The sequence below is a fragment of the Alosa pseudoharengus genome, unplaced genomic scaffold, assembly GCF_046254945.1.
Source record: "Alosa pseudoharengus isolate Yale_2024_CS ecotype anadromous, Long Island Sound unplaced genomic scaffold, YU_APseudo_1.1 YU_APseudo_1.1_scf_21, whole genome shotgun sequence".
Taxonomy (NCBI): domain Eukaryota; kingdom Metazoa; phylum Chordata; class Actinopteri; order Clupeiformes; family Clupeidae; genus Alosa; species Alosa pseudoharengus.
Genome location: NW_027468674.1, coordinates 12,909,568 through 12,922,555, shown reverse-complemented (window position 1 = coordinate 12,922,555; position 12,988 = coordinate 12,909,568). Strand labels below are relative to the sequence as shown.

General features: G+C 42.8%; 2 protein-coding genes across 2 annotated transcripts in view; one reads left to right on the top strand and one right to left on the bottom strand.

Moving 5' to 3' along the window:
• The first annotated feature begins 777 nt into the window (after positions 1-777).
• syt15 (synaptotagmin XV) lies at positions 778-5,017 on the top strand. The gene is made up of 7 exons (XM_076299151.1): positions 778-1,002; positions 2,010-2,130; positions 2,639-2,931; positions 3,221-3,391; positions 3,749-3,860; positions 4,397-4,576; positions 4,769-5,017. The coding sequence occupies exons 1-7, from the start codon at positions 778-780 to the stop codon at positions 4,915-4,917; spliced, it is 1,251 nt and encodes a 416-aa protein (XP_076155266.1). The 3' UTR covers positions 4,918-5,017.
• Positions 5,018-8,738: 3,721 nt separating this feature from the next.
• The window catches only part of LOC143138733 (rap1 GTPase-GDP dissociation stimulator 1), a 7,574-nt gene continuing 3,324 nt past the window's right edge, over positions 8,739-12,988 (bottom strand). The window contains exon 5 of the mRNA XM_076299150.1: positions 8,739-9,217. Within this exon, the coding sequence (XP_076155265.1) occupies positions 8,739-9,217 (479 nt within the window). The remainder of the gene's footprint in view (positions 9,218-12,988) is intronic.

Below are 12,988 nucleotides of genomic sequence, written 5' to 3'. Positions count from 1 at the left end.
GTTTGGAAGTTATGGTAGGTCAACTTGGTGTAAATACACCAGTATTTATAAAAGTGCATTCTCTGTTGGAATAGTGATGACAGACAAACCGAGAGGGATAAATGACAGCAGCAAGGTTTCCCTTTATCTCATACGAATCGTGCATTCTTCGTTCATAGTCTAAGTTATAATAATGATCTGTCATGGATTTGCACGAGTTGATTCCCAATAATATGGTACAAAATGCGTTCCGTATCAGTTCAATACGGAACACATCTTTTTCCTTTCAAATACGGGATTTTACGGAACGGTTGGCAACCCTACTTATAGCTAAAAGGTAGCTATAGGCTAACTGGAGCAACCCACTTCCAGTGGTTATACTGTCACCTAGTGCTTAAGAAATGCAACAGCAGGTGTACGCATATAAAAGGCTACATCCTATGACCCTAATTTAAAGGAAAACTCTGGGGGGTGGGGGGTGGTGGATGGGGGGTATTGTAGAATGTAGCATTGTAGCTGCCTGGCTGCACTAGATGTTAGCTGCCGCACCTCGAGCTACTAGCACCAATTTTTTTCATTGTGTTTTTTTTTTTCATAGCGACAGTACTCGGTGACAGTACTCAAGAAACAGAGATCTATGTGAAAAATTGCCGGACTTCTCCTTAAAGGGCTGAAGTCTAATGTGTCCAACATGTCTAAAGTCAAAAGCATCTAATTATTTGTCCAGCAATGACAATATGGGTCAAAGCATTTGGCACTGACTTTAGACTTTGCACATTGATTAAATTATGAGGCCACATGTCTTTGTACAGATGTGGTGGCAGCTGTGGCTGGAGGCGTGTCTACAGGGCTCCTCCTTCTTCTCCTGCTTGCAGTCTCCGCCTACCTGCTCTGGGTGAGGAGGAGGAGGAGGCGGAGTCAGCGGCAGAGCTGGCATCCAGAAATTGTCTCGACCCAGCCCGCTGTCCCATCATGCACCTCTCCTCTTGCTTTGAGTATGCAGACGAGCAGACGTGGACACAGGTGAGAAGTCACAACAACAACAACAACAACAACAACAACAACAACAACAACAACAACACATTTGATCTATGTAGCGTTTTTCAAGGGCACCCAAAGTGCTTTACAATGAAGGGGGAACCTCCCTAACCACCAACAATGTGTACAACCAATGAAGTAAAAAACAAAGGAAAAAACAAATAATAACAATGGACAACCATGATAGAGTATTAGAATTAGGGCTGTCAAAATAACTGATTCATTTCGATTAATTAATTTGAGAAAAAATAACTGATTAAAAAAATTAGTGCAGATTAATCGATTCCGTATGACCTTTGACCCCGAGCCGTTCTAGTCAGTAAAAAATTAGACAGTAAAATGAAGGAGAGAGAAGAAAACGTGCTGCCTGGATCATTGATTGGAACATTTACTTTTAAAAAATGGCCTGATGGTGTTGATACAAAATAAAGTGTTGAAAATAAAGTCCTCTGCAATGTCTGCAGCAAGGAATTTGCATATCACCGGAGTTCATCAACTCTATAGTCGCACATCAATGCAAAGAAATAAGTGTTGACATTGAGGGGAGTGTTAATTAATTTTCATTGTGTCCCCTAGGTTATATCTGTGGCCTGAAATGCCTTGTATGTGAAAAAAACACTTCTTCCCGAAGCACATTTGAATTTATTTCCTCAGCATATCAGGTCATATCATAGATTATTATGGCAATTATTTGAACAGTGAAAATAATAATAAAAGAGTTTTTGAACTTTAATGTCACTAATGCTGATTATTCAATGATTCATTTGAATTTAAATATTTTAAATACTTTCATAGCAAAAATTATATATGCGATTCATTTAGATTAATTAATCACAGAGTATGTAATTAATTAGATAATTTTTTTAATCGATTGACAGCCCTATTTAAAATTAAATTGAAATTAAACACACACACACACACTCTATTTCATGTGATGTTTCCCCTGGCACAGCTCACGGGCGATCCCCTTCTTCCTCCCTCCTCGCTTTAAGAGCTGGCCGCATGCGAGTCTTCAGGAGGAGGACGAGGAGCAGGAGGAAGAGCAGGGGCCCACACAGCATCATGCCCCCTGGAGCTCATGGACAGCTGGGAGTAGGTCAGGAGGGGAGGAGGGTAGGGAAGGGCGAGACTAAAGGCCAACGCCCACTGGCAGCGTCTGATGTATCTATGGATTTGACGCTCAAGAGATAGAACAATTTTCTACACTTAAAAATAATGGAGTTCTAAACTTTGGTGTCACTTGATCATGTCAGACACCGTCAGTGTGTGTCAGAGAAGGGGTGGCTTGGGATATTGAGAAAGCAAATTAGTGGTCATTGGTCAAATTGTGCTGCAATATTAATGTGTGCTAATCTGTAATTTATGTTTGAATATTTTCTCATATATTTATTTCCAATACATTCATTTATTATTATTTTTTTCATCAATCAAGGAGAGGTCTGTTGTGTACAGAAGATTAAATGTCTCGTCTATTTCACGCCCCCATTCCCCCTCTATCTATCTATCTATCTATCTATCTATCTATATATCTATCTATCTATCTATCTGTCTCTTCCCCCTTCTATGGTTCTCTCTCTCTCCCTCCTTCCTCCCTCCATCCTGTGTTTGTTTGTATGTGGAGGGTCCGTCCCCCTGGGCAACCTGAGGCCTGATCTGTACCATGTCCCTGAGGAGCCCAGTGAGTGGGCACCCCCTACTGGCGGCACGGTGCGCCTGTGGTTTGCGGTGGAGTACCAGCAGAAGAGGGAACAGCTGGTGGTCTCGCTGCTGCGCGCCGCCAACCTGCCCGCCCGTTGCCACGGCAACGCCACGCTGGTGAGGCTGCAGCTGCTGCCCGACGACCGCCGCCATCGGCAGGCCAAGGCCAAGCGCAAAGGTCGTGACCCCAAATTCAACGACAGCTTCATTTTCCAGGTAAGTTTGTTTATGAAATGTAATACCACAACTACAGGTATGCCATGCTGTGTGGATGAGTGTACTGTGTTTTAACAGGTATCCCGTGGCTGTTAAAAGGAGTATACTGTGTTTTAACAGGTATCCCGTGCCTGTGTGGATGAGTGTACTGTACTTTTAACAGGTATCCTGTGCCTGTATAAAGGAGTGTACTGTATTTTAACAGGTATCCCGTGGCTGTTAAAAGGAGTATACTGTGTTTTAACAGGTATCCTGTGCCTGTGTGGATGAGTGTACTGTGTTTTAACAGGTATCCCGTGCCTGTGTGGATGAGTGTACTCTGAGCCTGTCGGTGCTGAGTGTGGACCGTCTGAAGAAACATCAGCTGGTCGGCCGTGTCCTGCTCCCTCTGAGATGGGCGGAGCTTATGGAGGCAGCTGGGAAAATCATGTGGAGGGACCTGGAGACCGAGAATGAACAGGTAACCACACCTGGCACACCTGGACGACCAAGGCAAGGTGTCTTCAAGGTCCATTGTGTGGAAATGTCTCCCATCTAGCAGTGAGATCGTATATTGCAACCAACTGAATACTACTCTAGCAGAAGGGGCACAAATGGTGTTTTGATATGTTTTGGGCTGAAGGGAGTGTAAATGTGTGATTTTAGTCTGATGTTGTCAGTCAGTTGTTTGCATTTTGAGACATAAATTCCAAAAAATATCCCACCCATTTCAATTAAAAAGGAAATACTTGTGATATAGGTCATCATCTGTTCTGTTTACAGACTTTCTTTCATTATCTTGCTCTCTCTCTCACACACACACACACACACACGCCAGCCCTACTCGAATCACGGAGATGTCCAGGTGTCTCTGAACTACAACGCGCAACTGCAGCGCCTCACGGTGGTTGTTCTGAGGGCTCGCGGACTGCCCCTGCAAGCCGAGGCAGGTGAGTAAAGCAGTAATCTGCTTAAGGGGTACGTGACCCGGCCTAGCTAAGCTAATTTCTCTACACTCACTTTAAAAGCCTTACTATGGACAACAGAAGGAAGGCATGGCAGTGTGTGTGCCAGGGGGAAAATTAATGACCTAGGACTGAAAACAGGTCTCAATATCATTTTTGTTTTGACTATTACTTCCCCGACTGCTTTGGTTTTGGACAGGAAGATGGCGAGGAGTTTTGGAGTGAAGAGTAGTGTTGAGTTGGTGGTCTCTTGACTCCGGCCCAATTCAGGGTCTCAAGGTTTACAAGTGTGAATACGCTTGTTACAGTGACTGTGCAGCAGTAGCAGAAGTCAAGAGCAGATGCAAGCCTAGATTTCCTCACTAATCAGATTCAAAAAGCTATAAATCTATGTTAGATTTATTGTCTAGTTTCCCCATTGTTTTTTACAATGCACATTTAAATGTGATCATTACTTGTGGTATTGACCCTAGTGATATCATTATTAAGACCTTCCTGGCCCTGTCCTCTGGTCTGAGCAGGTGTGTGTGTGCAGGTAAGTCTTCAGCTGCACATGCAGGTGGTCCGCACAAAGAAGACAGCGCTGGCCAGAGGGAGTGAGCCCACCTTCAACGAGAAGCTCACCTTTAAGCTCCTCCCCCCGCAGATGGATGAGGCCTCCCTCAGCCTGCAGGTCCAGAGGGCGAGTGCCATTGGGCCAGGTAGGTGTCAATCAGAGCACAACAACTTTGATAAATGTGGAATCTGAACTAGCAGTGCATCCCGTGTAGTAGGGTGTTGAAGACTAGCTGACTGTATTTCCCATGTAGATACATTTAAAGACACCTTTCCCTAGGTTAACAGTGTAGTCAACAGTTGCTACATCTAAAAAAAAGCTTTTCTTTCTTCTAAAGTTTCATTGGGAGTGGTCGTCATCGGGCCTATCATGTACGCCAGGGGTCGAGAACTGGAGCACTGGAACGACATGGTCAGCAAACCTCAGGAGCTGGTCAAACAGTGGCACGGCCTGGGAATGGGAAAGACAACACAAAACTCAAGTTGACCTGGGAGAACAAAACTATCCCCTTACAAGCATGACCCCCAAATGATAACAAGCAGCTATCTGTACCCCTGTCATGGTTATGAGAAAAGCTTGGGGCACATTCTGGTGTAAGGCTATTTAGTTTACGAGAGAAGCATAACATTCAAGGACTCATGCTGTTATTGAGGATTAATGGCGCAGTTAAACGACTAGAGAAACAACGCCAGAGGTGCCAGTCCTTGAAGCCCATTTCACATTTCTACTGCTGTTAGCAGGGACCCTCTGAGTTTGGCAGGCAAGGATAAGATCAGACCTTGATGGAAAACAATGGAGAACACTCCAAATCCAATATAATCTCTATAATGTGATAATTGGCATGATTATTATCTATTATGATTCTCTCTCTCATCCCCAAATCCCTGAGAAGGCCTCCAGTCCTGACACAAACAAAGAAGAAACAACTCACGTCTTCCTGCATAAATATAGAACCTTTCAACTGCATCAACAAACATGTATGTTCCTAAGGTATTTCGGGTGGCACAGCAAACAACATTGAGCTCATGGTAACTTGGGGACTAACGAAACAAAACAAACATAAAAAAAAACAAGTTTTATAGTTAACATTTTGTAGAGCTTTACGTCAAAGTCTGAGTCATTTTCATTTCCAAGTATCTGCGTTGGTTTTGAACGTTTCAAACGGAAAACCTCTAGGAACAGACTGAAAGGGTCTGTAACAATCCCCCATGCTCACTCTTGTTCTGTTAGAATGGTGAATACACATCAGCGACTGCTATGGCAAAACATTTGTTTTCCATGCACACTTTCATCATTATTATCGAAGCCGATTATGAGGCTATGAATGATACATGAAGTAATATCTTCCGGTAAAAAAATAACAGGAGAAATATACACTCCAAATCACATACTTTGTCTGAGGATTTGTCAACATAATATGCTATTATGCTAAAACAGATCGTATGTCCGCTTTATAATACAATTCAACGTGCAGATTCTTTAGTCTATTTAGATTTCGACTGTTTGTCATTTTTGGTTAAAGGGGAAGACAAATTTATGAATAAACCTGTTTTATTGAGTTACAACAAAAAAGATTCACATCAAACCTTTGAATGGTGACTGCATTTACAGGGCTTTTTTATTAAAACAGTATATCAAAGAATCTGTGAAGGTACCATGAATGCTTCCAGTGGCCTTACTCAACCCCCTGAGCGAGAGAGCTAGAAGTCTGCGTTAACTGTGGGGAGTGCACTTCTACTGACATACCCAGGTAGGAGCTGAACCTGGCCACTGGACCTGATCCGTACCCTCATGAAGGCCAGAGGTGCGTTCAAGAACAAAGGCAAATATTTACGAACGTCTTCAAACTTTTTTTTTTTGCTTTGAGTTCACTGCTTATGAGGAAATAGGTCTCGAACATCAATGCTGGACAAGAGCTTGCTGTTCCGGGGTGCGTTTCCCAAAACCATAGTTGCTAACCTGTTAGGAGTTAGTTGGTTGGCAATGGGAAATTGCATTGCAACCAACAAAGTTGCTAACTTATGAGAAACTTATGAGAAACTTATGAGTTTTTGAGAAACGTGCCCCAGGTCAAACAAGTTTAGGAGAGTAAATGTGTTAGTCTCAGACGTTCACCCCTGTATGCCAACTGTGAACGCACCTCTGACCCATGCAAGAGACACGTGCCATCTGGGAGGGCAGGGGCAGGGGCCTGGCATACGCATTTATCCTAACCTGGGTGAGATTCGGGCATTAAGCCCAAACATGCTTGCCCTCTAAGCCTCTACAGTTGATTGAGATGGATCGATCCATGGCAGTAAGGCCTCTTACTAGCATAATCACTATACAGCTCTCACAATAGTAGACTTACAGGTTAGAACTCCAGCCAAAACCAAACAGAGCAGAGCTCAGGCCACGGTTATTTCAAGTTGGTAGTTTAGTGATAAACCTTGGTAAGGTAAGGTGAGTAGTACATCTACTAAAAGAAGAGCTTTTTGGCTTTGTTTTGATATCTGAATGAAGCCATAGAGCTCTTCTATTAGGGGGACTACCACTTTCTCTTTCTCTTGTCACTAAACGAACATACTTTAATGTACCCCCCAGAACAGCTTGTTCTTGTCAGGCATTTTTGGGTGTAGTGGGAGGAAGCCCAAGTCCACTGGATCCGACTGCTGCTATTTTGTGTTGCGACTGGTCTAAACATAGCAGGACAGTCACATGGATCTCTCTCCGTTTAGTTTGCCTAACCCTCACATGATCCCAGAGTGGTTTAGTCTAATTCACTGTAGTGTAGAGTAGATGTAGTCCATGGTTCACAGTTCAACAGTGACAGCCATGCTAAGATGGCAACACTGGTCGTTTGAGTCATTTTGAGTCATTCTATTGTCACAGAGTCCAAAACTCCAGGTGGTAAAATAGCAGCCTGCACATATGATAAATGAGATGCCATTTCCCCTCTGGCCTCCATCCAGGTAGTCCCCCATACTCGTTTTAACGGCTGCATCACCCCAGTACCTGTGACTCCACAGGCCCTGCTGTTGAGGAGTACGGTCACAAATATGTGATTGGAATGTTCGCAATCCGAGAGTTCCGTATTATGATGCGACAATTACCCAACACTGAAACTATAGATTGTTTGCGTAGAATTCTAGAAGGAACCAGGGAAATAATTCACTCCTCAACAGGGCAAAGTCTAAAGTCTTACTTGGGCTTGATTAATAACTATGCAAAATCTATTTGCAAATTTAATACCATGATAAAGATCCGAAGCACAAACATCTGTAGGTCAGCTAAAAGCTGTCTCAAGCATGGCACACTGAATTTTGCTCATAGACTGACTTTACACTTTGCCCTGCATTTCCATTGAGGCCCCTTGTCTATAGAGAAAGGGATGGTGCTGCATATACTGTAATGGGTTGGAAATCTGTCATTTTCTCAGTGAATCTGCATTGTACTGCAAACTGAACATTGAGTCCTTAAGGATTTAGTCCTTATGGCTAATGGATGGGACCTTTAAAAGAATAACTGCAATTACTGATTACTGTAGGTGACAAAATATCGCATTTCTACAGTAAAGTGCAGAACTGTCTAGTGCAATGCAGTTTTTTCATGTTCAAAATATTGCATTTCCTGCATATGAACTGCCAATAATTCCTCCACAACTGAGGTTTTGATACTCAGAAAACTGCAGTTTTGTAGTAGTGCAGTTATTTTTGTAAGGGTGAAATCCCAGTGGAGTTACATAGTAAAGCAGGATGGCCCAAACTACCCACTGGTCAGTGGGGATACATTGGAGAGCAGGATGGCCTAAACTACCCTCTGGTCACTTCTGGTATTACATCTGTTTCTCTTTTATGGCACGTTTATCAGTAAAACATATTGCAAGAAAACCCTTACAGTAGAAAAATAATAACAAGCAAATAACAGCCAACAAGTTAAAGCTGCAGTTGGCAAGATTCTTTTGATCATATTCACTGAAACCGATACTATGCTCTGACAGAACAACATAAATCAGCAGGTTTTAGAAAAAAAACCCGCACTTCTACCTCCACCTAGAGCCTTTTTTTTCTTTTGCAAAAATCCTCAGCTCCCGGTTCTTCTGGTCCAATCAGAGCAGGGCTGTGTGAGATATGATTGTCAATCACAGTCGGGTGCAGTCTGGTGCGCACTGATGAACACAAACTCGATGAGAGGGTGCTCGGTGGTAGTGGAGGAGGGGCATGAGAGTCCCCTCAATCTGTCAGACGTGCCAACTGCAGCTTTAAGACAAAAAAAACAACTTCATATCAAACCACTTCCTCAGTTCAGATTTTTTTTCCCCCAACTTGTCACAAAAGGGTGTGAAACAATTTTGATTTCCAGCTGCCTTTTTGGGGGTAGCCCTGAACCGAGTACTTGATGACCTTATAGAACTTTGGCCAGCCAGTCAGGTGTGGTCGAGGGAAACGAGGGAACGTAGAGGACAACTTGCTGTGCGCAGTCCAAAACACCGTGGAGCACCGTTGGAGAACCTCCACCGTCACCACATACTGCCCTGGCGCCAACTCCTGCAGCCGGACCACTGTCACCGCGGAGGAGAGCGCGCTGCCAGTGTTCCGGTACGTTCCGCGGAAGACCCACTCCCCCTGGGCCACGTGGCCGACGGGCTCCCACACCATGGCGGAACCGTCCTCCTCCGCCATGTCCGCTAGGCTGCAGAGCGCTTGCAGACACGAACCCACCAGCGCCTCGTTCTCCGGGTACCGCAGCAGAACCGAGGCTAGCAGCGGAACCGCACCGTTCCTCAAGAGCTTCTCCTGCTGCAGTGCTAAGAGGAGGAAGGAGAACCAAAAGAGAAAAGACAAAAAGCGGAACCGCTGTAAGAACACAGTTACTAAAGTTGTAGTTTTATAGGCCTACACTACAATTTGCACTGCATCATGGGTATTTTAGTAAAGGATTACATATATAAAGTTTACAGTTGAGAATTTGAACACAACAAAATGGCTGATTCACTAAATACGCAGTCCACAATTGAGTGAAAATACAAAGTTATCCGTATTTCACTGAGAAACCTCTGGATCTGGGTGCTACCAAACACACAACTCCTCTGAACACAACATGACTTTCAAATCAAGGTTAAACCTGACAGTGTGTGTGCTTACTCTAACACTACAGTGCTTCTTAGCAGGGCTGTCGTTTTGTGGAGCCTGTCAGCTGTGACTTGAAAGAGGAAATAAGTGGGATTTCACAGAGACCCAGCAGGAAATCCACTTCGCAGTCAGCAGTCACTAAATGGCCTGCCAACTATTCAAAATGCTACAGTTTAAACAGCGTAGGCTTACAGCTTAGCACTATGCTCTCATGTCAAAGTAAAAGCATGTAAGAATTTAGGTTTAAAAGAGAAATTGCCACATTTAGGTTAAGAAGCAACATTATTACTTTACCACGTCCTTTTACACCTATTTCAATTGTGTATGTATATTTCTTTCATGTATATAATCTACACTATTCTTTTTTTTATAAAAACATATTTTCAATTTGTATGTGCTTATCTTACTCTCATATTATAATATAGTTTAACATCCATGTTATGGTTATGGTTATGGGATTTGGCAGACACCTTTGTCCAAAGCGTCATACAAATACAAAAACAATATAATATTTAAAATTGAACAGGGAACAGATTAGAATGTTGGTCCAACTAGGAGAATAGCAATAATAAACAACAATGTCGATTCATTACATTACATTAAGGATAATATCAATAATAAACAATAATGTCAAATTAATCAACAGCCTAATGGAAATAAAACAATATTATACAAACTATAACGCATAAGAAGCACTTAAAGAACTAAGTGCATGTTGAACAGGAATGTCTTTAGACCCCTCTTAACCGACCCAAAACTATCACAGGAACGGAGAGCACTGGGAAACTCATTCCACCAACATGGAACCACTGAGGAAAAGAGTCTTGAATTAGACCTAGGGTTTATGACTGGTCGACACAACAGATGCTTATCAGAAGACTGCAGTGGGCGGTTGGGGATGTACATCTTGATTATTGAATTAAAATAACTAGGAGCAGATCCAGTCAGTGTCCTATAGGCCAAATCAAGAGATTTAAAATCCTGTTTAAAATCCGGTAAAATCCATGTAATCCTGTTGTTGTTTCAATGTGTGCCAAACGTATGTTTTCTGTCCAGGATAAGTTTTAGGAGAACAACAAATTCCTAGAAAAGGTGTCTGATTCTTAAGCCTATTGTATTTAACAGGCCTAACTCCTGTCCTTCTGCGCACAATCGGTCCCACTCAAACGAACCACCTAGTCCACATGGACCAGCAGTCAGGTCCAATTTACCTCTACCTCTGCACCGACACGCCTAGTCACCGGATGCTCCAATCAAATTGATTAATGGAATCACCACTGACCAATAGCAAGGCACGGAGCGCACACTCTGGAATTAAGGAGCATTCATTGCGCCAGTTCTTTTGTCAGCAGTTTCTACACACAAATAAAGAGTCAGCAAGATCATTACACAGGGCTGGTATTTCATTTCCCCAAGAAGAAAAAACTCTTTGCTATGCACCACAGGCTAAAGATTGATTGCAACTCCCTATTGGGGAGTACTGGGGGAGTTTAATGGATTTTCTCTCCTATGGGGTAGCCAGAATGGAACCCCTGAAACCCGTCTGGACAACCCTATTGGACTACCTATTTTAGGGCTTGTTTACATTTGTTTTCAGAATGAGTTTTTAAGGTAATGTGATCACAAGTGGTCAGGCGAGACGAGACATGTCGCCGTTTGCACACCGTGTCCAAGGTCTACAGCCAGAGAAGTTGCTGATCACTTGCTGACCACTCCATCACTGGCTGTCACATCTATCAAAGCTCCCATTCCCGGGGGTGCGTCAGAACACGTTAGTGTTAACGCTACATAAGTTTTGTGGTCACACGTGTTGTAATTAACCACCTCAGATCACAATGTGTCCTGGTGCTTGCTCACACCTTTATTTAGAACTAACCACTTGTGATCAGATCCCACAAAAAAAACATGTTTACAGGGTCTTGTTTACTGGCAGGGGATTTCTGCTTCTTTTTGTTGTTTTCCCCACCTTACAGGAGTGCAGCTCTGGTTCTAGTGAATGGAAATACTGTCAGAATGCATTTCACATTATGACTGAGAGTCCTGAGAATGTCACACCACTAAGATGAACATTTAACATGGAACATTAAAACTGTTCCACATAAATCATTTCTCACTGTACGAACTACATTTACATATACATCTATTCATTTAGCAGATGCTTTTATCCAAAGTGACTATTATGTCAATTATATTACAAGGGCCACTCTCCCCAGAGCAACACAGGGTTTAGTGCCTTGCTCAAGGGCACAATGGTAGAAGCCGGGAATTGAACACACAACTTTTCAGGCTACTGCATGCTAGCCCAGCTCCTTAGCCGCTACGCTACCACCGCCCGTAAGAACTATGTATTGACAAAGCCTGCGCCTCCAGTTGGTTTCCTAATTTTGGGTCTAATTGAAATGACTGGGTAAAGTTCAAAGTAATCCAAACAAACGTAACGTGCGCACACCCAGAAGTAGGTGCTGGATAAAAAAAGTGTTATCGTAAAAAAATACGAAGGAATATCCGCACACAGGCTCCCCTTCTTTAGTTTATTAAACTTACACCATTATCATACTGTTTATGTTGTTAGTGTATGTTGTGTGTGATGTCTTTAAGCTACTGGGACCATGTGTGAGCTTGTGTAGCCTACGGGTAAAGCGCAAAGCCAATCAATGAGTATAGTGTCTCATGCATGAACTAAAGCTATTGTGTGGCATGTGGGGGTACTGAGATGTTCCGCCAATGTTTTTGTTTAGGATCTTGCTTAAGGTGTAAAATGAGCAATTACATTGTTAGGTTATTAATGTAAAAGTAAATTCTGTGGGGGCATCCAACACAACCTGACACAGAGTTTCGTTGCATCTTAAAGCAACACCAAAGAACTTTTCCTTTGTCGCACGCACGCTATTTGTTTATCCAGCTCCGGCTTTGCAAATAACGATGTCCACAGACAAAGTAGAATATGTCGCATGATTTTATGAAAGTATGATGTATTGTGACATCATGCAAGTCAAATTTGTAGTTTCTTATGTCTCATTCCATCGAACTACAGATCCGCTACCCGATCTGGCAAACTTACATAGTGCGGTTATAGCCGATAGAGGGCCGCAAAGCTAATGCAGAAGTGCCTTTCACCCTGTTACGAGTTGATGAACCACTGAAATAATTTTGGAAACATTATTTTAAGGTACAAAAAACTCTTTGGTGTTGCTTTAAACTCTTGAAGTTTATTTCTTAGCTCCAATTATACAACTTTTTTTCCAGGGCTGCTCACCTCTAAATTACAGATCGGCTCAGTGCTACATGGGGACTCGCTTTCATATATCACTCTACTTCTCTCTTCCTGTTTTTACCAGATATTTTACAAAGTTAAAGTCCTTGCACCTTTGTAGTGCTACATTAACCTAGCTTTACTTTGACTTTGCTCCCATGCTCATCTACTAATAGCCCCTTAAAAATTCCCT

What these genes read in the sequence shown, in the direction of transcription:
- syt15 (XM_076299151.1), top strand. Translation starts at nt 778, where the DNA reads ATGTCTTTGTACAGATGTGGTGGCAGCTGTGGCTGGAGGCGTGTCTAC. An exon ending in GCCCCTGCAAGCCGAGGCAG is followed by an intron (nt 3,861 to 4,396) that starts GTGAGTAAAGCA and finishes TGGTCTGAGCAG; the next exon opens with GTGTGTGTGTGCAGGTAAGT. An exon ending in GGCGAGTGCCATTGGGCCAG is followed by an intron (nt 4,577 to 4,768) that starts GTAGGTGTCAAT and finishes TTTCTTCTAAAG; the next exon opens with TTTCATTGGGAGTGGTCGTC.